The sequence below is a fragment of the Pygocentrus nattereri genome, chromosome 19, assembly GCF_015220715.1.
Source record: "Pygocentrus nattereri isolate fPygNat1 chromosome 19, fPygNat1.pri, whole genome shotgun sequence".
Taxonomy (NCBI): domain Eukaryota; kingdom Metazoa; phylum Chordata; class Actinopteri; order Characiformes; family Serrasalmidae; genus Pygocentrus; species Pygocentrus nattereri.
Genome location: NC_051229.1, coordinates 25,616,026 through 25,640,603, shown reverse-complemented (window position 1 = coordinate 25,640,603; position 24,578 = coordinate 25,616,026). Strand labels below are relative to the sequence as shown.

At 41.8% G+C, this 24,578-nt stretch overlaps 1 protein-coding gene across 6 annotated transcripts in view; it reads right to left on the bottom strand.

Annotated features, from left to right (window-relative positions):
• The window catches only part of LOC108441788 (zinc finger protein 236), a 113,397-nt gene that overhangs the window by 72,267 nt on the left and 16,552 nt on the right, over positions 1-24,578 (bottom strand). For all 6 annotated transcript variants that reach the window (XM_017721494.2, XM_017721495.2, XM_017721491.2 and 3 more), the window contains 7 exons: positions 23,682-23,880; positions 20,699-20,971; positions 19,394-19,597; positions 15,828-15,960; positions 10,335-10,595; positions 8,936-9,273; positions 3,896-3,982 (listed from right to left, as the gene is read on the bottom strand). In XM_017721494.2, coding sequence (XP_017576983.1) covers positions 3,896-3,982; positions 8,936-9,273; positions 10,335-10,595; positions 15,828-15,960; positions 19,394-19,597; positions 20,699-20,971; positions 23,682-23,880 — 1,495 coding nt within the window. The remainder of the gene's footprint in view (positions 1-3,895; positions 3,983-8,935; positions 9,274-10,334; positions 10,596-15,827; positions 15,961-19,393; positions 19,598-20,698; positions 20,972-23,681; positions 23,881-24,578) is intronic.

The window sequence follows — 24,578 nt, the reverse complement described above, 5'->3', positions numbered from 1 at the left end:
CCTGAGTGTTGCAGGTGAGACACCATCAGGGCCGACAGCTTCCCTAGTCTTCCGTTTCCTTAGTACATGGCTGACTTGCCGTTCAGTGATGGTGGTGGGAGGAAATGGATAGGGGGTCATAGGTGTTGTGGAGGTGAGAGCAGACAAGGTTGAGGTGGTAAAAGGCTGCAGACAGACTTAAGCTAGAGTGGGGCGGAGAGATGTCATGTATTTCAAATCTTAAATAAAGGTTTTTGAGCTGTTTTCGGAGCAGTGCGTCTGCTATTGTGGCCAAAAGTTTTGAGACTGACATAAATTTTGATTTTCACAAAGTTTGTTGCTTCAGTGTTTTTAGATTTTTTGTCAGATGTTACTACGGTATACTGAAGTGAAATAGCATTTCATTTTCATTTTTAACTTTTATTGACAAATATATCAAGCTTATGTAAAGACTCAATAATTACTGTGCTTACCATCTTTTAAAGACTTCTGCAATTTGTCCTGGCATGCTGGATATTGACCTCTGGGCCAAATCCTGACTAATGACCCATGGAGGATGTTTTGATCCTGTTCTTTATTCATGAAAAATGTTCTTAGGCAAAAAAACTTCTTTGTAGCCACTTCTTGACACCAGGGCATCCTCCAAAAGCCTTCACCTCAGTGTGTGTGCAGATGCACTCACACCTGCCTGCTGCCATCCTTGAGCAAGCTATGCACTGGTGGTGACCCGATCCCATAGCTGAATCCACTTTAGGAGATGATCCTAATATTTGTTGAACTTTCTTGGGCACTCTGAAGCCTTCTTCACAGCAATTGAACCGCTCTCCTTGAAGTTCTTGATGATCTGATAAATGGTTTGATAAATACACACAATCTTACAAGCAGCAATGTCCTTCCTTGTGAAGCCCCTTTGACGCAAAGCAATGATAACTGCACGTTTCCTTGGAGGTAGCCATTGTCAACATGATTTAAGCACCAGACCCTTTTAAAGCAGTCTGTTCTTCTAATTTAATCAGCATAACAGAGTGAGATCAGCTGCCTTGTCCTCGTTAACACTTTTTCCTGAGCTAATGAGAAGATCACTGAAATGATGTTAGCAGGTCATTTTGTGGCAGAGCTGAAATGCAATGGAAATGGGGTTTTCATGATTCAGTTATTTTTCATGGCAAGAAATGGCTTTGCAATTAGTTACAATTCATCTGATCACTCTTCATAACAGCCTAGAATTAATGCAAAGCATCACCATGCAAACTGAAGCAGCAAACATTGTGAAAACCAAATTTTGTGTCAGTATCAAAACTTTTGGCCTTGACTGTATGCGTATTTGACTGCTTTATTTAGTCCATGCTTTGCCCCTTTGTATGCGTCATGGTCATTACTCTTATAATGCTTTTCTTGTCTGTGCACATTTTCCTGAACTCATTGTGAGAACAAGGGTTTGTTATCGATGCACATATAGACTTTGATCCGAAACAAGTCACCACACAAAAGCTTATGTAAGAGATGACTTCATCTGCATAATCCTTCAGGCTGTTATTTACAGGCAGGCAGGTTTAGCACCCAGCCTCTTTTACCATAGGACCATACTGTTGTAATATATGCAGAATGTGGCTTGCCATTTGCCTTGCTGAAATGAGCAAGGACTTCACTGAAAGAGACACTGGATGACAGCATATCACTGCTGTCGAGACAAAACCTTGTATCTCCATTTTTGTCATTTTTTGACATAATTTGAAAATGCCTGTTGTCCTTTACATTGTGTGTAAATTCCATGACAAATGGACTAAAAGAAATTAGACAAAATGACTTGGAAGAACATCTGGTTACATTGACTCACCTTAAAAGTAAAGGAAGTTTTTTCCTTCTATAAAGTTACATGAGGTTTTGTTCTGACAGCAGTGATAGGTTTCTCCAAAAACTGTATAAACCATTCAGCATTAACGGTGCTTTCACAGATGTGCAAGTCGACCCTGCCATGAGCACTACTGCACTCCTATGCTGTCATGGATGTTGGCTTTTGAACTGTGCGCTGATACCTTGTTGGTTGGCTTTTTTTTCCCTAATGCCTTTTGCCAATTTTCCAACTGCCCTGTGCCAACTTTTTTAAAACAAGCTGCTGGCTTTAAATTTAAAATGGGCACATATTTTTCAAAATCAGTTTTGTATGGCCTCAACAACTAATCCAATTGGCCTGCTTCCTCTCAATGTTTCATAGATGAGCTCTGATTAGAGCTTTCTGTACATTTGTCCTGGTAGTTGCTGTACAGACTAAAATTTCAGCTTTCTGTTTTAGAAAAATGTGTGCACATCTTTGTTGTCAACATTTTTTCTCGTGTTAACAAAAATATTTCAGATGTAAACACAAAAAAAAAGATTATAGTCCCTCAACAGGGATTGATGATATGAAGGTTTGCAAGACTTAGCCCACAGCCTAACAGTAGCGGGTGGTATATCTGTTGGAACTGGTCCTAAAGTATTAGTTTACCCCAAAGGCTGAGTCAGGTTTCTTTCAGTAATCTAGTGTTGAGTAATCAGTTACAGTCAAATTTAATGTTAGTCAAGATTGTTAATGAGAGAGTGAACATGAGAAAGACATATGGAAACAATCCATGGTCTCCTAAGGGTCAGCCTTTAGCCTTGGTTTAGCCTTCAGCACAGCAGCCCACCTGCCAGACCCATCCAGTAGCCCTGCCTGTGATGCACCACCATCAGTCAGCTGCGTCAGTGACAAGTTCTTATTCTTTTACTTCAAGCAAGCTGAGAAATCCACAATCAACTGCTGCTACTGTTAGAGTGAACAACTTTAATATTTACTGAACTCCAGTGTGAGTGGATGCATGTATGGATCCAGAAATGCTGCTGCCTCTCTGGGCCAGAGCTAATTTAAAATGGAGTGGAAGTGGAAAAGTGTCCTGTGGTCAGACTAAAGACCACTCCAGACTAAAGACCACTCAGCTTGTTATCAGTGCACAGTTCAAAAGCCAGTATTCATGATGGTTTAGGGGGTCATTAGTGCACATGATATGTATGACATGCTCATGAATGCACCATTAATGCTGAACAATATATACATCTTTTGGAAATATATGCTGCCGTTCAAACTACATCTTTTTTCAGCAAGATAATATCAAACCACATTCTGAATTACAACAGCATGTCTCTGTATTAAAAGGGCCTGCCTACAGTACAGACTCATCACCACTGAAAACATTATGAAATTAAAAATAAGAATATATTTAAAAAAAAAAAAAAAAGACCCCAAGCTGTTGACCTGCTGAAATCCTATATCAAACAAAAATGGGAAAGCATTTCACTTCCAAAACTACAGTAATTCATCTCCTTAGTTCCCAGAAGCTTATAGAGTTTGTTTAAAAAAAAAAAAAAAAAAAAACACAGTGGCACACAAACATTTCTGGAACATGTTATTGGCATCAAATGTTGGAATCATAATTCAAAATGGGCATATATTTTTTCAAAAACCAATAACATTTCTTGATTTAATATGTTGTCTTTGGACTATTTTCAATTAAAATATAGGTATGTGTATTAATTTACCTTTTTGCACAGCATCCCAATTTTTTGGGAAATTACATATACACACACAGACTAGTAAATGCCATAAACTCAAATATGTGTTATTAGTGAGATAAAACACAACTTGTACTAAAAGGATACATTTAAAAAGTTGAATTGTATAAATATCAGGACTTATAAGCTTCTTGGGTTAGGTATAGTATCAGTATCTGTACTGTGTATTGGACAATATTTAAGGGAAAAAGTGGTATTGGCGCATCCCTAGTTTAAGGGCTGCAAGTTTATACCCGCTGCAAGTGCAAAGTTCGAACTATACCAACAAGAGTTTGCCAGGCTTTGAGCGTGAAAACTATATTAGTCTCTGTGTGTTTGTGCATGATACCTTGTGTCAGTGCTGGCTGGTCATATGCAGGCTGTGGAAGAGCTGGTGTTTCATACTGGCTGATGTGCTGTGTGCTCACAAACGTGTCTGTGGACAGAGAGAAATAAAAGCAGAGGAATTAGAGACTAATTAAAGCAATAATCCACTGGAGGTCAATAGTTACAATTGTTTTTCCAAGGTTAAGAGGTGAATAATGGTAAATAATCCTGGAAATTCTTCTACCAAGCAGTGCAGTTTGTTAGCAGAGGGCTTTGGTTGATTTGAGTTCTCTCATCACACCATTCATTTCCCAAGGGAATTTTTTTACAAAAATCATACATGCGATCAGTCCTAAAAGCACAAGCAAACCATTCCCACATAGCTTACCATCCTGCAAAGCTCAAAAACTGTGACCCATGAAAATGGTACCAAAAAGCACAGAATGATCTATTGGAAAACAGTAAGTTGGCTTTGTAAGACCAACTTAAATGCTTTGTAGTTCCCTTCTCAGGGCGCTCCTAATGAAGTGGTTTGAGGGAATGTCAAGAATATGCAAAGCTGCATGATGTCTAACGAGACCAAACATAATTTGCATTTGTAAACGTTTATCATCACTGTATGTATAAAAAGTTAAAGTATTATAAGTTATTTCAAAGTTTTATAGTCTTTTCTTCTTCAGTGTTACTCTAAAATGTGACAAAGTGTGAAAGTAAGAGGAAAGCTCCAGACTGTTCTCTGGTACACTCATGACCTACTGAAATGCAATGTTTTGATTCTAGGGAACCTATGAAGCACCATCACCATGACCTCTCCTGATAAGTGTTTTTGTCCTTCTGCAAAATAACATCAGTCAGTCCCCACAGATCAACAAAGTTGTTCACACACTCTTCAATGCAGTATGAATAACACATACTTTAGCATGCCCTCCCAGCACTAAAGCATGACATTTTCTCTAAAAGAGCCGTCTAAAGCCTCTTGAAAGCCTTTTTAGCTCCTCAACCTTCAGCTGAAGGTGAAGCAAAGCCAAACCTGTTGAAGCTAATTATATTCAGCCTCTCCTTCACAGAGGGCTTTATCTTCAGTTTGTTATCACATCTGCATTTGACAAGCAAGCAAACCGCTTTGAATTTAAATCAGAGAGCTTGAAAATCCAAATCTGAAACTTACCTGCAAACACAGCTCAACCTTAACTGAGTTTCTCTGAAGGTTTAACAACTTGCCAGACAAGGTCAAAAGAGAAATATTAGTTCGAATATTTTGCATGCTTGGAGGTACACACTGGTCCTTGTCTTGGATTTCAAAGTCTATGTTGTCATGCACAAGCCAAGAGTGAAAACACAAAGCCAGTGCTGCAGAAAAAAATCATTTAGGGAATGCAGGGAGAAAAGAAGTTATGCTGGAGTGCTTTTAAAACACAACAGCAAACCATCTTACTTTTTAACTGATTTTGTTTTATCTTTCCCAAGTGTCACTTTATTGTTCCAATAGATGTTCTTACACACAGCTGTAGTTGCCTTTGTGTTATCTCAGTTTTAAGGTCCAATGATGTCAAATAAATTTGTTTTATAGAAGTTATTTTAGAGTTTCTACGTGGGACATTAGACTTCTTCTTCTGGCTGCTCCCTTGCCCTATCCACTGCCTCCTCTACTTTTACACCAACCATCTCCATGTCCACCTTCACTACATCCATAAACCTTCTCTGAGGTCTACCTCTTCTCCTTCTACCCGGCAGCTCCATCTCCAATATTCTTTGACCAATATATCCACTATTCCTCCTCAACACATGTCCAAACCATCTCAACCTGGCCTCTCTGGCTTTATCTCCAAACTGTTCCACCTTCACTGTCCCTCTGATTTGCTCATTTATAACCTTGTCCATCCTTGTCACTCCCAATGAAAATCTCAGCATCTTCATCTCCGCCACCTCCAGCTCAGCCTGTCTTTTAGACAGAGCCACAGTCTCCAAACCATAGCAAATCATAGCAGGACGCACTAATGTCTTGTAAACCTTACCTTTCACTCTTGCTGCTATCTTTCTGTCACACATCAGCCCTGATTATTTTTTTTCACATGGCACGACTGGTGTTCCTAACAAGTGCAAATGCAATAATTACAGGACATATCCATCCATCCATCGTCAACCGATTATCCGATCCGGCTCGCAGGGGCAGCAGCCTAAGCAAAAAGGCCCAGGCCTCCCTCTCCCCCGCCACTTGCTCCAGCTCTTCCAGAGAGATACCAAGAAAGTCGAGAGATATAATCCATCCAACATGTCCTGGGTCTTTCCTGGGGTCTCCTCCCCGTCAGACATATCTGGAACACCTCCAAAGGAAGGCGTCCAAAGGCCGTCCTTACTAGATGCCCGAACCACCTCAACTGGCTTCTCTCAACGTTGAGGAGGAGCAGTGGCTCTACTCCGAGCCTCTCACGAACCGCCGATCTTCTCACCCTATCTCTAAGGGAGACCCCGGCGACCCAGCGGAGAAAGCTCATTTTGGCTGCTTGTATCCGCGATCTCATTCTTTCAGTCACTACCCAAAGCTCGTGACCATAGGTGAGAGCCGGAACATAGATTGACCGGTAAATTGACAGCTTTGCCTTCTGGCTCAGCTCTCTCTTCACCATGACGGATCAGTATAGGGTCCGCATTACTGCAGACACCGCACCAATCCGCCCATCAACCTCTCGCTCCATCCTTCCTTCACTCGTGAACAAAATGCCAAGATATTTAAACTCCTGCACTTGGGGCAAGAATTCACTTCTGACCTGGGCAGAGAATTCAACCCTTTTCTGACTGAATGGCCTGTAACAATGAACCCCTCACCCCGTACTCCCGGAGCACTCCCCACAGGATCCCCCGAGGGATGCAGTCGAATGACTTCTCCAAATCCACAAAACACATGTAGACTGGTTGGGCGAACTCTTACGCACCCTCCAGGTCCCCGGTGAGGATAAAAAGCTGGTCGAGTGTTCCACGACCTGGGCGAAATCCGCATTGTTCCTCTTGGACTCTCTTCTCCAGTACCCCTGCATAGACCTTACCAGGTAGGCTGAGAAGTGTGATCCCCCGATAGTTGGAACACACCCTCCGGTCCCCTTTCTTAAAAAGTGGGACCACTACCCCGGTCTGCCAGTCCAGGGAGACCGCCCCAGATGTCCATGCAATGTTGCAGAGGCATGTCAGCCAAGACAGCCCTACAACATCCAGAGCCCTCAGGAATTAAGGGTGGATCTCATCCACCCCTGGTGCTCTGCCACCAAGGAGGTTTCCAACCACCTTGGCTACCTCAGCCTGAGTGATGGATGGACCCTCGCTCGGATCTCCAAGCTCTGCCTCCTCTGGGGAAGAATCGCTGGTGGGATTGGGGGGTGGAAGTGTGGGTATTCCTTCCACCGTTCAATGACGTCCCCAGTCGAAGTCAGCAGCCCCCCAGCCCCACTGTATACAGTGTTGGTTGGGAACCACTTTCCTCTCCGGAGGCACCTGACGGTTTGCCAGAACTTTCTCAGGGCTTGTCGATAGTCTTTCTCCATGGCCTCTCCAAACTCCTCCCACACCCGAGTTTTTGCCTCAGCAACCACCAAAGCCGCAACCAGCTTGGCACTTCGGTACCCATCTTTTGCCTCCAGAGTCCCACAATCCAACCAGGCCCGATAGGACTCTTTCTTCAGCTTGATGGCTTCCTTTACCCGAGGTGTCCACCAACGGGTTCAGGGACTGCCACCACAACAGGCACCTACAACCTTGCAGCCACAGCTCCAATCCGCTGCATCGACAATGGAGGCATGGAACAGGGTCCACTCGGACTCAATGTCACTGGCCTTCCTCGGTATGCAGTCGAAGCTCTGTCGGATGTGGGAGTTGAAGATCTTTCTGGTAGGTTCCTCTGTCAGACGTTCCCAACAAACCCTCACAACTCGTTTGGGTCTGCCAGGTCTGTCCGGCATTTTCACCTGCCATCTGATCCAACTCACCACTAGGTGGTGATTGGTCAACAGCTCCACTCCTCTCTTCACCTGGGTGTCCAAAACACATGGTCGCAAATCCGATGACTCAACTATGAAGTCAATCAATGAACTGCGGCCTAAGGTGTCCTGATGCCATGTGCACTTATGGACACCTTTGTGTTCGAACGTAGTGTTTGTTATGGACAGCCTCTCCTTGGATCACCACCAGATCAGAGGTTTGCGTGCCTACATGACCCTAGGAGCTGTGTTGTCAAAAGCTCCTGGTAGGGTCTACCAAGGCAAACAGGTCCTAGGTGATGGGCCAGACAAAGGGTGATCCAAAAAGGGCCTTGGCATTCCGATCCTCTGCTACTGAAACTGGCTCTCAGAACATGGAACGTGACCTCTCTGGCAGGGAAAGAGCCCGAGCTAGTGCATGAGGCTGAGAGATACCAACTAGATATAGTTGGGCTCACCTCAACAAATGGCAGGGGCTCTGGAACAGACTCTCTCGAGAGGGGTTGGACTTTATTCCATTCTGGAGTTCTCCAGGGTGAGAGGCGTTGTGCAGGGGTGGGCTTACTCATAGCTCCCCGGCTCAGCGCCTATGGGTTGGGGTTTTCTCCGGTGGACATGAGGGTTGTTTCCCTGCGCCTTCGGGTCGGGGGAATGGGCTCTGACTGTTATCTGTGCTTATGCACCAAACGGCAGTTCGGAGTACCCAACCTTCTTGGAGACCCTGGAGGGGGTACTGGAAAGTGCCCTCTGTGGGGACTCCATTGTCTTGCTGGGTGACTTCAACGCTCACGTGGGCAATGACAGTGAGACCTGGAAGGGCGTGATTGGGAGGAACGGCCTCCCCGATCTGAACCTGAGTGGTGTTTTGTTATTGGAGTTCTGTGCTCGCCACAGTCTATAGGACATATTATTACAATAAATTGCAGTTGCCAATCTGAATAGGGTTTATGAAATCAGGTGGACCAACTCAGAAGGGGGAGGTAAAATCACAAGAGAAGTCTATGTAGCCATGTTGTCAACTCATATATACAGTCAGTGATAAAAACTATGCATACATGTACATCTGTGTTTGTGTGTGTGTGTATATATCTTACCAGCATCCTGCACCAGAGTTCCCTCTCCCAGCTGTGTCTGCAGTGCCACCTGCTGGACACCACCCACCACCTGCAGCATTGCCTGAGGCTCCGCCCCCATGGCAGAAGTGGGCTGAGTTAGTCCTGTCGGCCCCACCTGCATCTCTACCTGCAGGTCATGTGCTACAGTTCTGGTACCGCTCATCGGGTCTTCCACTGTGTTAGCACTGCTCATCGGGTCCTTCACAGAATTGGTCCCACCCATCTGGTCTTCCACAGTGCCTGCAACGCCCATGGGGTCTTCCAGAGGTTGAGCCTCAGCTGAGCCCTGCTGTCGGAGTTGCTGAGCCAATTCAAACCTGCACAGATAAAATAGATAAATTAAAAATGGGTAATACTGATAAAAAGCTGGAATTTTATCAATTTTTCTAAATCAGAGAGCCATACAGCATGCAAAAGCACATATGAAAGACTATTTGAAATCACATAACTCAACATTGTGTGAGGCAATGTGTGATTTAAGTACATAAACTTCCTAGTATTTCCTACAAGTCTGAAACAAACCTAGGTAAAACACTACAGGGGTAGAGTGGGGTAGTATTCGAATACATGGATATCAGTTTAAATAAATGAATGCTTAATCTGTTTTTCATTTTTAGATGTGAAGCACATCTTAGATATCGCTAAAGTGAAGATTTAGATCATGGAAATTACCAAGAAAAAAGTGTGCTTTGCATCAGTGACACTTTGTGATATTGTTTGCTCTTAAAAATACAAAATATCATCTTTTTAGATTTGTTAAAATGCAACAAAATACAAGTGGAAAACCAGGTGAGTTTTTAAGCAGTATGGCCATGTGTGTTGAGAGAAAATATTCTCAACATATGTTACTTTCCCTTAAGGTCTAAACCATGTTCATTGTAGAGTTTAAGCAAACGCCAGAAAGGTGAAACTGGTCACACTCTCACCTTGCCCCCTCACTTCTTTGACTGTATTGAAATGACCTTTTGTCTCAGGACCATAAAATTATAACATGATCACCCCCCACCACCTTATCTCTACCCCATACATCTCTATTCATTCTCCTTCTACAATCCTTCTTTCTTCCTCCAAACTCCTGTTCCTCCTCCTTCCTTCCCCTTAGTTTTCAATCTATATAAGGTCCTTCCAAAATATTCTTGTCAGACTGGTGACACTGATGACCTAGCTGTGCCCGTGCATGATTGCCTGTATGCACGAGTATAAGACTAGACTCCTGATCCTGCTGATTGACTGTTGATCAGCCACGCTGTGCCCGTACTCTGTATGCTGAAATCAACTCCAGTCAACACCAAAGCTCCGGTCTTCTGACTCTTCCTGCTGAATGCCTAACAGTGTGCATAGTGCATGTGCCCTCACATGTGCAAGCATGATATCTCACCTGTGTGTTTTCATGTGTTTTCTGCAGTTGGGTGATGATTTGAAGGTTTTTTGGCAGTAGGGGCACATGTATGGCCGGATGTCGCTGTGTGTGGTCATATGACGGCGCAGGCTGCCATTGGTGGTGAAGGTGGTGTCACACAGCAGGCACTTATATGCCTTCAGGCCAGAGTGTGTGCGAATATGAGCCTTCAATACGCCAGACGATGCAAAGCCTTTACTGCACTGCACACACTTATATGGCCGCTCTCCAGTATGTGACCTGAACAAACATACATATGCAACTCACATACATATATACATATGCAATGTCACTTTTCACCAGTATAAACAATCTTTATACTTTAGTCATGTGAAGTCTAAAATGATTTCAGTGCAAAATATTTTCAGTTTCAATATTTAAAAATACTGATGCATTGAATAGTCTGATCATTTTGGTCAGTGGTGTCATGATTATTCAATGCTTAGCCAGCAGAAAAGAACAAATAAAGGAAGAAAATGCTTTTTTGTGGTATTTGTATGCAGCATTAGAGATGGATGTACTTTTATATTTTAAAAGCGATCACTTTCAAAGTATACACTGTAACCAACCATGTTATAAACAATAACAAAGCATGTGAATTAACCCTGGCATTTACTTTACACCTTTGCATTGTTTTCTTTTTTTTTTACCTGAGACATGCACACACAAATACACATTCCTGGATCATAATTAATCGCTCACTTTTCTTCTGAGTTCTGGAAAATCCATAGAGCACAGTTATAATTGCTGGGCATGAAAATTACATGACAGACCTATTGGACCCCCCTAAAAGGCCTTATGCTCTTCAAAAAACAGGCACTCAAATACAAATTCAGGCAAAGGCCATTCTTTAGCCTGCTTCACCTACAATCGCATGCTTCTGTCTTTGGTATTCTTAACTAACTAAAAATGCAGCAATGGTCTGCCTCAGGGTGGCGCTGTAGCATACAGAAACTAGCATCAGTACTGCTGTGGCAAGCCAATGATGCAGTAGCCAGTCAACATGGGACAACTCCAAATACTGGGGTTATTTGGCACACTGATTCAAACTACTTGTGTTTATATTTCTTGTTTAAAAATCACGAGTGCTGCTGCTGAGCGAGTGGCAACTTTCGCTCAAACACTCATCATAGAGATCACAGATGGATTTTTCATGGACTGTTTTCTACAGCTGCCAGGACTCCAATTTTGTCTGCTATGACGGGGTTAGTCCTACAAAGTGAAAAGCATTTCCAGAACAGATGAGTCAAAATTGACCCATAGAAACAGATTTTTCAATGAAGGAATAAAGTTTCTAACTTACTTCATTGTACGTGCAGAGATTCTGAATTACTTCTCAGTCTACAAACCACAAATTCTCTAAATTACCAACAATGCGATAAGATTTAACTCAACACACTGCTCAACCACTTTTTCTCTGGAAAGGGTCCCATAGGTAATGAAAGCTAATGAAAGCACAGCATCTTACTTGCCCAGGGAAATTGGACAACCGTTAATGCTGAACTCTGTCAAATCAGTCCGGTAAAATTATTTTAACTGCAGATTTGTGACACTAACACTTTAAACTACAGCTTAATAATTCAATTAAGACCTGTTATGCTGTAACTAGGGCTCTTGTGGTGGGAAATTTTCAACATTATTGCACCTTTCCACCATGATATGCAATATCATCACCAGAAGCAAAAAAAACAAAACTGAGAACTTGCCCTCCTCCCCTTACCTAGACCAACACTGTGTACAGTCAACATATCAGCACAAACTAGGCCAAATCAAAACAAGCAGCACAGAAGAAGTTTCTGCAACATGTTTGTTTTTGTGATAAAACATCTAGTGCCACGTGTCTCGCAGCAAGCAGTAAAAAACAGACTCAAAACTTTAAATGCCATCATTTGTCACAATTTTCAAGACACAAACAGGCCTGGCTTTAAAGTATGCTTTGTGCACGTGACCACTGTTGCAGTGCTTGCCATGGTCAGGTCTAAACAGATAGTTGTGGAGGTCATGCTTCTGATCTAAAATGCACTTTAAAACACATAAAACAAATATGCAAATATGGCATTTATAATAATTCTGCAGCTGTTGTAAATTATTCACTAACTACTATGAATTATTTAATAACTACAGTGAAGTACACAGTCAGTATCATAAATTATTCGGCAACCGTTATGATTTTTCAATTTTTATTATAAATTATTCAATATCAACTACTGAATATTTAGTAATTAACTACATTAACAAACTACATTATTCAGTAAGTAATATAATTTATTAACTTATTAGTTACTTATTTAACTTATCAACTACTTCTGTTGTTATAAGTGTTAACATGGATCTACATAAAGATCCATTTTAAAGTTTAAGGGGTTAATCATTTCAGACTTCATTTCAGCCCTCGCATCCTTCCATTCACTGCACTTCCTGGCATCGACGGAGACCTAGATCACCCCCATGAACTCAGTGACTCCAACAGCCCTGTCCTCTGCCTTTCACTTCTCCCAATCTCCACGCTAGTCTGGCAGGTGTGGTGGCACAGGTTTGCTCTGGTCTAGAAAGTGGCGTTTCACTCCACTTGCTTTTTCTTATCTTTCAATTTCCTCCTTAGAGTACCAGGCAGTCATGCAGTCACTGTATCTTTCCACTGTAAACTTCACATCATTGTTCTTTATCGTCCTCCCTCTCCTCTAGGCTACTTCATTGATGAGTTAGACACTCTACCGAGTCTCTTCTCCATTGATGAAACCCCGCTCATGCTCTTGGGTGACTTCAACCTGCCATCAGACAAGCTGCCGTCATCCTGCCTGTTACCACTGCTATCATCCTTCGACCTCGCTCTCAACAAGACTCCTCCGACACACAGAGCAGGCAATGCTTTGGATCTGATATTCACCAGACCTACCTCTGCGCTGGATGTGACAGTAACTCCCCTTGCATCGCTCTGATCACCACTTCCTATCTTTCTCACTCTCCTCACTCACTCTCTAATCCTGTCCATTCCACCCCTTTGTGCTCCTCTTCTCAGTGCAACTTGCACTCCACTCCTTCCTCCTCTTTCACCTCAACTATCCTGAACACCCTTCCCCGTCCTGACTCATTTTCCTCTCTCTCACTGAACATGGCTACGGATGCTTTCCTTTCTTCACTCTCATCTGCAATTAACTTTCTGTGTCCTCTCTCCTCCAGGCCAGCAAGATCTTCCTTACCTGCCCCCTGGCTGACGGGTGTCCTGCGCAGCAACCGACAAGATCTAAGGAAGGCTGAGAGAAGGTGGAGGAAATCCCAGCTCAACTCGGATCTTCACTCATACCAATCTCTTACTTTAGTTACTGCTGCAAAGTCATCTTTCTACAGAGGGAAACTGGAAGCATCAGCATCTGATACACGCAAGCTCTTCAACATTTTCTCTTCTCTTCTCAACCCTCCTCCTCCCCCTCCACCCTGTTCTCTCACCCCTAAGGATTTTGTCACCTTCTTTGAGGAGAAGGTTAATAGTATCTGCCAGTCTTTTCCCCTCTGTCTCCACTCCTTCCACTAGACCGTCTCATCTCGTTCTCAATCCCTTAAACTGTTTTACTTCTCTTTCCACAGATGCTGTCCTTCAACTGATCAAATCCAGCAACCTAATCACCTGCCCACTGGATCCCATCCCATCTGCATTGTTTCAGTCAATCTCCACGGACCTACTGCCCTTCATCACTTTTCTCATCAACAAGTCCTGGGCATCAGGCGAAGTTCCACCAACTTTCAAGACTGCAAGAGTACTTCCCATCTTGAAGAAACCCATGCTTGACTGCTCTGATGTCAACAACTACAGACCGGTATCACTTCTTTCTTTCCTTTCCTTTTCCTATGTGCAGTCTATAATCAACTTTCTCTCTTTCTCACACAGAACCAGCTCCATGACTCCAACCAGTCTGGCTTCAAACCAGCGCACTCTACAGAAACTGCCCTCATCGCAGTAACCGAGAACCTCCAATCTGCAAGATCAGCCAAATTGTCATCTGTCCTGATCCTTTTTGATCTCTCAGCAGCTTTTGACACAGTCAAACATATGATCCTTCTGGACATCCTCACCAACCTTGGAATCACTGGCTATGCGTGGAAGTGGTTCAAGTCCTATCTGGAGGATCACTCTTATCAGGTAACAAGGAGAGGGTTCACATCCTCTCCATGCAGGCTCTCCACTGGTGTCCCACAAGGCTCGGTCCTGGGTCCTCTTCTCTTTTTTCTTTACACTAGCTCTCTTGGTGATGTAATATCATCTCATGGCTTCTCTTATCACTGTTATGCTGATGACACTCAACTAATGTTTTCTTTCTCACCCTCTGACACACAGGTTTCCAGTCGCATCTCGGCATGTCTGCCTGACATCTCTTTATGGATGAAAGCTCAATCCCAGCAAGACTGAGCTAATATTCATCCCTGCAACTACAGTTCCTCATCATGATCTTGCCATCTCATTCGAGAACTCTCTGATTGTTCCATCTGTAGAGGCAAGAAGTCTTGGTATGACTCTGGATGGCCAGTTACCATTCTCAACTCACATCGCGAACCTGACTCGGTTATGCAGGTTTCTCCTGTACAACATCCGTAGGATCTGGCCCTTCCTCACCCGAGAGTAGTGCAGTCTCCTGTCATCTCAAGGCTTGACTACTGCAACTCACTCTTGGCTAGTCTTCCCATGCAGGTCATCAAGCCTCTGCAACTCATCCAGAATGCGGCAGCACGGCTCGTCTTCAATCTGACCAAGTTCAGCCACGTCACCCCACTGCTGTGCTCCCTTCACTGGCTTTCTGTAGCTGCGCACATCAGATTTAAAACAGTAATACTTGCCTACAAAGCCAAAAATGGACCAGCCCCTACCTACTAGATGGCAATGGTGAAATCTCAAACTGTACCACAAGCTTCGAGTGCAGCTCGGCTTGACCCGCCATCCTTCAAAACGTGTGGAAGACAAGCGTCGAGAATGTTCTCTTTACTGGCACCCAAGAGGTGGAAAGAACTCCCACCGGCTGTCCAGAGTCTCTTGCTGTCTTCAAACGCAGACTCTTTACACAGCACTTAAATGAGCATTGAATTATAAGCTGCACTTATATATTATTGCATTGCACTGTATATTGTAGTTTATTGCATTGTATTTTATTGTATTGTATTAAATGGCACAGAGTTCTGTGTTCAACTCTGTTCCTTTTTCTCTCTGTATTTACAATGACTTTTTGTTTCTAGCAGTATCTGAGCTCAGGACCATCTTTTCTCTAAGCTATTGGTAACAAGCAAAGATACTTTCTCTAGATAGACAAAGCACTTCTTGTAAGTCGCTCTGGATAAAAGCGTCTGCTAAATGCTGTAAATGTAAATGTAAATGTTAATCAAAAAAACACAATTAATTGTTCTTGCAGTGAGGTCAGTCAGAATCAGAACTCCCCATGTTTGGCCAAGTAACTGCACTGAAAATTCTGAACAATTTAATCACACCTGACGTGTTGCTTGAGATGGCTGGACTTTTTGTAGGCTTTGCTGCAGAAAGTGCACTTGTATGGCCGGTCATTATCCACCATTTCCAGGTACTGCTGGAGAGCAGCCCGCGGGTTTTGGTTTTGCATGAGCCCTAGAGAGAGTGAAACAGATAGAGTAACACAAAACACATGCTCTTATGCATGCAGAAGGAAATCAGATAACAGGAAACAGCTCGAAGCTAATAGTAGCAGACACTGGGATCAGCACACCATACATGTGTTTCATCCTATCAGATAAGTAGAGACATTGTGTGGAAAGCGGGAGGAGTTGATAAACACAATAAACACTTTGAGCTGACCGTTGTAGAAGCGCTCACGTCTCGAGCACATGCTTACACGTCTATGATATAGATTGGTGAGATGTGCTAACGCATACATTTGAGGCTTGATGGAATCTACTGTTATCTTGGGTAAGGGAGGAGCTGTAATGCGACTATAAAAAAGGGAGTCAGATGAGAAGGGGTCAGATCTTACTTGGGAGATACATGATGCATGTTCTCTGTTTGTAACCTCTCCAGAATTCTGTAATAAACCTTTTCACTTCAGTCTGATCTACTCATCTCATTTTTTAGCATCAACAAACACGCAGGACTGGTTTCGTCCACAATTTAACATATAATTACAGCTCTGTAGAATCAACACAGAATAAAAATAACTGAACTGAATCTTGACCTCACAAGTGAAAATTGTATTATGCCTAAAATTCATAATCAGAACTGGTTTTATTTATCAAGTAAAATATCATGTCAAAGAAATCTTTCAAAGCAGCTGCTCACATTTAAACAAACACAACATTTTACACTATATTTTTTGATGGGATTTTTGCTCTACCATTTTATGGGTTCCCAAAAACACCAAATGTCAGATAACAATACACAGAAAAAATGCTTGGAACACATACATGCACGTACACAAACATCTATGGTCCATATACACACTTATGTGCATACAGGGTGTGTGAGATTGTGTGTATCAAAAACTCTGTAACTAAATGTAACGTTGTAAAGCATCACTTTATTCATTGTAATTGCGAAGCAGATCTATGTAATTTTTTTTGTACTAAATCTTAGAATTATCATATATTAATCATATATATGACTAACATATATGCTATAATTATCATTAATTAAAGTTTTTGTTCAAAACGACCATGTAATGGGTATCAGGAATAATTAGCAAATAGCATTTACACACAATTGTTAACATTTGGTTGATCATTGTTTTGGTTGCCTTCGGATTAAGAGTATGATCATATTCTTGTGCACTTGAACATACACTATATGGACAGAAGTACTGGGACACACCTCTTAATCACTGAAATCAGGTGTTTCATTCAGTTTCATTGCTGCAATTTAAAATCAAGCACCAGCCCATGCAGTCTGGCTTTACAAACATTTGTGAAAGAATGGATAGTTATAAAGAGACTGGATTTGAGCGTGGTACTGTAAAAGGATGCCACCGCTCCAACAAGTCAGTTCACAAAATTTCACGACCAACTGTGAGTGGAATTACTTAAAAGTGGAAATGTTTAGGAATCACATCAAAACCAAGTTACAAAGTGGGGTCGCCGAGCGCTGAGGCACTGAGGGACACTGTGCATAAAAGTTGACAACGCTCTGCTGACTCCGTAACTGCCAAACCTCCTCTGGCATTAACATCAGTACAACAACTGTGCTCTAGGAGCTTCATGACATGGGTTTCCATGGCTGAGCAGCGGCATGCAAGCCTTATATCACAAAGTGAAATGCCAAATGTCGAATGGAATGGTGTAAAGCCCACCACCACAGGACCCTGGAGCAGTGGAAACTATTCTGCAGAGTGATGAATCACACTTCTCTAACTGGCAGTCGGATGGAGGAGTCTGGGTTTGGTGCCAGGAGAACCTTACCTGCCTGACAGCATTGAGCCAATGTAAACTTTAGTTAAACTGAACACCTTTGCGATAAACTAAAATGAGGACTGCGAGCCAGGTCCTCTCGTCCAACATCAGTGTCTGACCTCACAAATGCTCATCTGGATGAATGGGCAAAAACTCCAACAAACACACTCCAAAATCTTGTAGAAAGCTTCCCATAAGAGTGGAAGTTGTTATAGCTGCAAAGGCTGGACTAATTCCATATCCATGCCTATGGATTTAGAATAGGACATCACAAAATCTCCTGTAGGTGTAACGTGCAGGTGTCCCAACACTTTTGTTCATATAGTGTAAATTGGATGGGTTAGATGCTCATCCAGAGCCACATTATGAGCAGGGCATTATGACATTTCATTTCTTGAATCACTTAAGCACCAAATTCTTTAAGCACCAAATTGGCTGTTACAAGCTTTAACTGACCATGTGAAGGTAGAGTACGCTAAAATGTGAACAGACATACATGCTACCTTGATGCTAATATAACATATTCATTTGGGGGCAGTCATGGGCTAGAGGTTAGGGATCCAGCCTTGTGACCGGAAGGTCACCGGTTTGATCCCCAGAGCTGACAGCACATGACTGAGGTGTGCTTGAGCAAGACATCTAACCCCCAACTGCTCCCTGGGCGCTGTGGATTGGGCTGCCCACCGCTCCAGGCAAGTGTGATCACTGCCCCCTAGTGTGTGTGCGTTCTCACTAGGCTGTATGTGGTGTTTCACTTCACGGATGGGTTAAATACGGAGGTGAAATTTCCCTGTTGTGGGACTAATAAGGGTCACTTAATCTTAATCTTAATTCCCATTGATTGGCAAAAGCATTTTGCCTAAAAGAAATTAGCATTATGCTAGCTGTAAAAAATCATTAAAAATGTCTCTTATAAAGCAAATTACAAATTATTAAGCAGAAAAAACATTATTATATTTGTGGTGTGTGTGGACGGCTGGCACACTGAAATTTGTTTATGTCCCAAAACAGTTTAAATGCTATCCCACGCACTATTTTTATAGCTGGAAAACAGAACAGTGTTAGTCTAGAGGCCTGATGTACATATGTTAAAAGGTTACAATCCAACAGTATGTATAATAGCCCAAAGATGTCTTTAGGTGGGAGTGCGTATATTAGTATTAAAAAGTATTGGCTCTTATAGTGGTATATATATGGCATTGTGTGTGCAGGTGTGTGTGTGTGTGTGTGTGTGTGTGTGCGTGTGTATACCCAGGTCAGTAATCAGTATTGGCTCCAAAAGTGGTATATCTGGCATTGTGTGTGCAGGTGTGTGTGTATTTATACCCATGTTAGTAATGAGTATTGGCTCCAATAGTGGTATATCTGGCATTGTGTGTGCAGGTGTGTCTGTGTGTGTATATATACCCAGGTCAGTAATCAGTATTGGCTGCTATAGTGGTATATCTGGCATTGTGTGTGCAGGTGTGCGTGTGTGTGTATTTACACCCAGGTCAGCAATCAGTATTGGCTCCTATAGTGGTATACCTGGCATTGTGTGTGCAGGTGTGTGTGTGTATTTACACCCAGGTCAGTAATCAGTATTGGCTCCTATAGTGGTATATCTGGCATTGTGTGTGCAGGTAGGTGTGTGGGTGTATTTATACCCAGGTCAGTAATCAGTATTGGCTCCTGTAGCGGTATATCTGGCAGTGGAAGGCTGCTTTTGGCTGCTCGGGCTCGATGGGGTTTCCGGGGGAATTTATGTTTTTTCTGCTGAATGTTTTTGAAATGCGAGGCAATGTGGGTCTTTCTGTGGCCTGACGTCCGAAAGATCTTATCACAGTGAGGACAGGGGAATGGCCGCACTCCTGCAGGAACAGACATATTCACATTAAAACAATATTGCATTTCATATATATATATATATATATATATATATATATATATATATATATATATATATATATATATATATATATATATATATACATATATATATCATCAATTATCTTAAGTAAGCAGTAGTAAAATGACAAGGATAACTCAACTTCTAAGCAGTGGCTACACTCAAAACACACAACTTGTTCATATTTCCAATAACTTTTCAGTTCAATTCAGGAACATAACTTCTACTCAAATTATTCACAAGTTTGTGTTAATGAAACACATTTGAGGTTTTATTATTACATGTTCTAAAAACAAATATTTTGTGTTTGTACATGAGACAAATCAGCTGAAATTAAATTACTATTGATTTTGATTTAAAATAAGTGGCATGTGCTTGTAATTTAGCTACGGCCACCCAATTTTTGCATACATACGTTGCATACATTGATTGATGTTAATGATATAAAATTTAAATGATAAAAAACAAAAACAAAACAAACAAACAAACAAACAAACAAACACAAACGACAGACAGGGTGCAGAAAAAAAACAGCTCATTGCCTTGGATGACCAGCTGTTCTCTCTTGTGGAGAACATTTGATTTCGTGGAACCTGTAACTTACATAGTGTAATAATTTTAGCACTTTCTTACGTAAAATGCTTAATTTCCTATGATCTTTTTTCAATTTCAGTTTTCAGACAGAAAATCCTGGTTTTGTGCAATAATTTATTTCAGTACACCTCTAATAAATACAGATACCACCATTACCATTGACAAAAAATTAGAACAACAGACCCCAAAACCCCAGATTTCATAATTAGATCACAGCCATTTAATAAACATATTGAAACAGTTTTGGAGCAATAATTAACTCAGGACAGAAATTAAAGTTGAGGTGCACCTTTTCTTATAAGCTACCCAATAACATTTAAGAAGACATTATTGGTGCTTATTTATAAATCTGTAGAACTTCAATATCAACCAATTTTATCAAAATCATATATCAGTAAGGTCCTAGCGTCTTTTTTTTCTTTTTTTCTGTGTATGTATTATGAAGGTTGGCTTTGTCTGTGTGTCTCACCTGTGTGCAGTCTCATGTGGACCTTCATGCTGCCGGATGTGGAGAAGCACTTCATGCAGTACTGGCACTGGAAGGCTTTGATGCCTGTGTGTATTTTCATGTGTGCAGTGAGCGTGCTCTTCACAGCAAAGGCTCTGAAACACTGCTTACACTTATACGGCTTCTCATGTGTGTGTATGCGGATGTGCCGCACCAGGTCACTGGGCTTTTTAAACTCTTTAGAGCAGTATGGGCAACCGTGCCAACGCACCCCGCGCTCCTCTCTGATGGTGCCTGCAGAAGAGGGTCAATCAGTCATTTAAACAACTAATTAATCAAGCAATGAAACAATTCTCATAAAACATCAACCAATCAAACCCACAAACAACATTAACCCACCAACAAATCAACATCAATGTGTGTCTAAAGGTGCCTGCAATTAATAAATTAATGATTACAACTAAAATACCAGATAATCAACCTATGAATCAGAGCTGTGCCAACAAACACTTCTTTCCTGTCAAATCAGTGAATACATATAAAAACAATCAATCTATCAATCAGTCCAGGTTTGCCAAATCACACAGCGCTCCTCTCTAATGATGCCTGCAGGTGAGCTAAAACCAATCCATTAATAAATTAATATATTAACAATCAATATACATAAAACATCAGTCAATCAATCTGTCAATCTGAGCTGTGCCAACAAAGCCTACACTGTATCATATATTCAGTGCTTGAGTAAGGAGCTTTAGTTCTGTTCAGAAACAAACAAACACAACATCCATCCATCCATCCATCCATCCATCCATTTTCTAAGCCGCTTCTCCCTTAGGGTCGTTATGCCAACCCTATGCCAGCGGTCATCGGGCGGAAGGCAGAATACACCCTGGACCGCCAGTCCATCGCAGGGCAGACAGACAGACACAGACAGTCACTCACACACTCACACCCAGGGGCAATTTATCATATCCAATTGGCCTGACTGCATGTCTTTGGATTGTGGGAGGAAACCGGAGAACCCAGAGGAAACCCACGCAGACACGAGGAAAGCATGCAAACTCCACACAGAGAGGACCCCAGTCACAAACACAACATATAAAATTATTTTCAAATAAATAAAAATAAGTAAAATAAGTAAAATATTACTTCTTAAATTAAATAAAAAATATAAACTATCCAGCCAATTAAGACTAAAAGAATATGTTGGAATGGGTTAAAAAATTGTTCAAATGGTGAGGTGAAGATAAGGAATATGACAGCAGAACAATAAATGCATAAGATCCATTGATATTTTTGTCAAAAGGGAACCAGTTAAAAAGGCAGTGTGCTTTGTGAAAGTTATCTTCTCACATTTTTAATGCCTTGTTTTCCATTCTGATAGTGCGTACAGAGGCAGCAGATAGATGTTTTCAGCTGATGATTCATGAAACTACCAAACACGTAGATTAATTTTTTTTTTTAAATGTCAACATAACTGGTGTTATCTTGGAAACCATGTCACCCTATGATCCCAATAGTCAATTAACAGTGGCTGCAGTGGCATTCATCATTTCACTGCCTAACAATGCCCAATCTATGAGCAGCACAGCACTGCCAGCAGAGCAATGCCGCCTGGGGCAGTGCAGCAAACTTTAAAATAAGTCAAAATAAACCCAGCAAGCAGCAATGGTGGACTAACAGTCAGACTGAAGCCCGTCTGCTTGTGTACTGTGTTTTGCAATGACTGAATCCATGATGGATCCCTCTCAATGACATTGTTTTTAAGTTTATGAGTAGAGCTGTCACAATCATGAAATATTAGCTGATGATTTTTGTATGGAAATATTAAAGTATAAGCCTAAAGTTCCTAACTGATGACAGACACAGCTGAAGCTCAAATAAACAAACATTACTCACCGTCAAATAAACATTTTTTTTCATTATCACCCTCTACAGGTGTTAACAAACATTACCCACTGCCATCATCTAAAGGTGTTTATAAGTAAAATCAAATAAACATAAATAAATAAACATTTCTACTCATCATAAGCATTATTAACAAAACAATAAATAAACAAATATTACTGTGACATGACTGATCAGGGGATTATGTTTTAGCTGTGACAGGCCTATTTATGAGTAATTTTCTTAAAATTATTGAGTTATTTTATTTGGCTAGCACTTTTATTAAATCATGGAGATCAGCGCTGAGGGCAAAGTGAGTTTCAAAGGTTGAGCGTAGTCATTTGGCTTTGGGTCCACAACCTGAAGAGTCACTGGCTAGAGCGTCTAAAGACTAGACTCATCTGCCTGAGATTGACCTCAAGGGCAGCGGCATAGGTGATACCGTCCTGCCAAAACTCTTCACAACAAACCAGTTTTAGGGTCTGAGTGTCCTTGTTTTAGTGCCACCCTCACCAGAGCCTCATTATACTCAGAAAAGTGCTCCTATGATTTCTTAGGCATCTACACTCTTTTAGCTCGAATAGGGCAAAAGGGTCTGCATACTACACTGAAAGCTGAATACCAGCACAACAAACAAATCCTCATATTTTCAAATTATTCAGGTCAGCGCTAATTGATTCACGTACAGTCTGTAACCATCCATCAATCAACATACATACAATATCAATCAACTAATCAGGTTGCCAACAGAGCAAACAAGAATCATTAAAGAGGAGCTCAGTCTACTAATACTACTAATACTAACTACTAATACTACTCTTCTCTAATGGTGCCTCTAGGCTCAATGATAAATAAATTAATGAAGCTATCAATTAAGTCCATCAATAATCAATCATCAGTCAAAGCCACTTAAGCCATGCCACCGTGTTCCTCTAAAGGGTGCCTGCAGCCACTGATATATGAAACATCCAAAGAACGACAAACAAAAGAGCAAATTGCTGTTCACTATAACCAGGTCCACATAACAGTGCCTCAGTCACCCAATCAATTAATCAATCAATCAAGCACCACCTGTCAGCACACACACACACACACACACACACACACACGATCATACCGGGCATCTGTATAGGTTTTTTGAAGATGCTTCTCTTCTCCTTCTTCAGCAGTTTTTGGGGCACAGCTGGTTTCTGGCTGGGTGTGTCAGTGCACCCTGTAGCCGGAGTCGCAGTTTCAGTCTCGGGCCTTGAGCCTGCGCTGGTCTGAGTGTCAGGCTGAACTGGGATGGCACTGAGGCCACTGTTCTCCAAGGCTTGCTGTGAACACACACAAAACATATCAATCTTAGAGATGTCACAACAGAATTTGAAAGTCAACATCAAAACCAGTGAAATTACACAATCGCTGATATCTCACAAAAAAGTTAACAATTAAACTAAATAATGGCATTTAGCCTTCAAATACTTGGGTAAAGCAAAATAAACAAAATAGCTTTAATTATTCACTTTATTATTGTTTACATCATTCAAGTGAAGACCTTTGTCTCAGTATTACAGTGTAGTATTATAAAAGATATAACTATTAGGCTAACTAGCAGCTAAATAGTGTGAAAGGAAAGGAAGTCCATCCATCCATCCATCCATCTATCCATCCGTCCGTCCATCCATCCAGCTATCATTCCATCCCTACATCCATCTATTCATCTGTCCATCCATCCATCCATCCATTTATCCGTTCATCCATTCATCCATCTATCTGTCCTTCTGTCCATCTATCTGTCCATCCATCCATCTATCCGTCCATCCATCCATCTGCCCATCTGTCCATCCATCCGTCCATCCATCCATCCATCTGTTCATCCATCTAGCTATCATTCCATCCATCCATCCGTCCATCCATCCGTCCATCCATCCAGCTATATCATCCCTACATCCATCTATTCATCTGTCCATCCATCCATCCATTTATGCATCCATCCATCCATTTATCCGTTCATCTGTTCATCCATTCATCC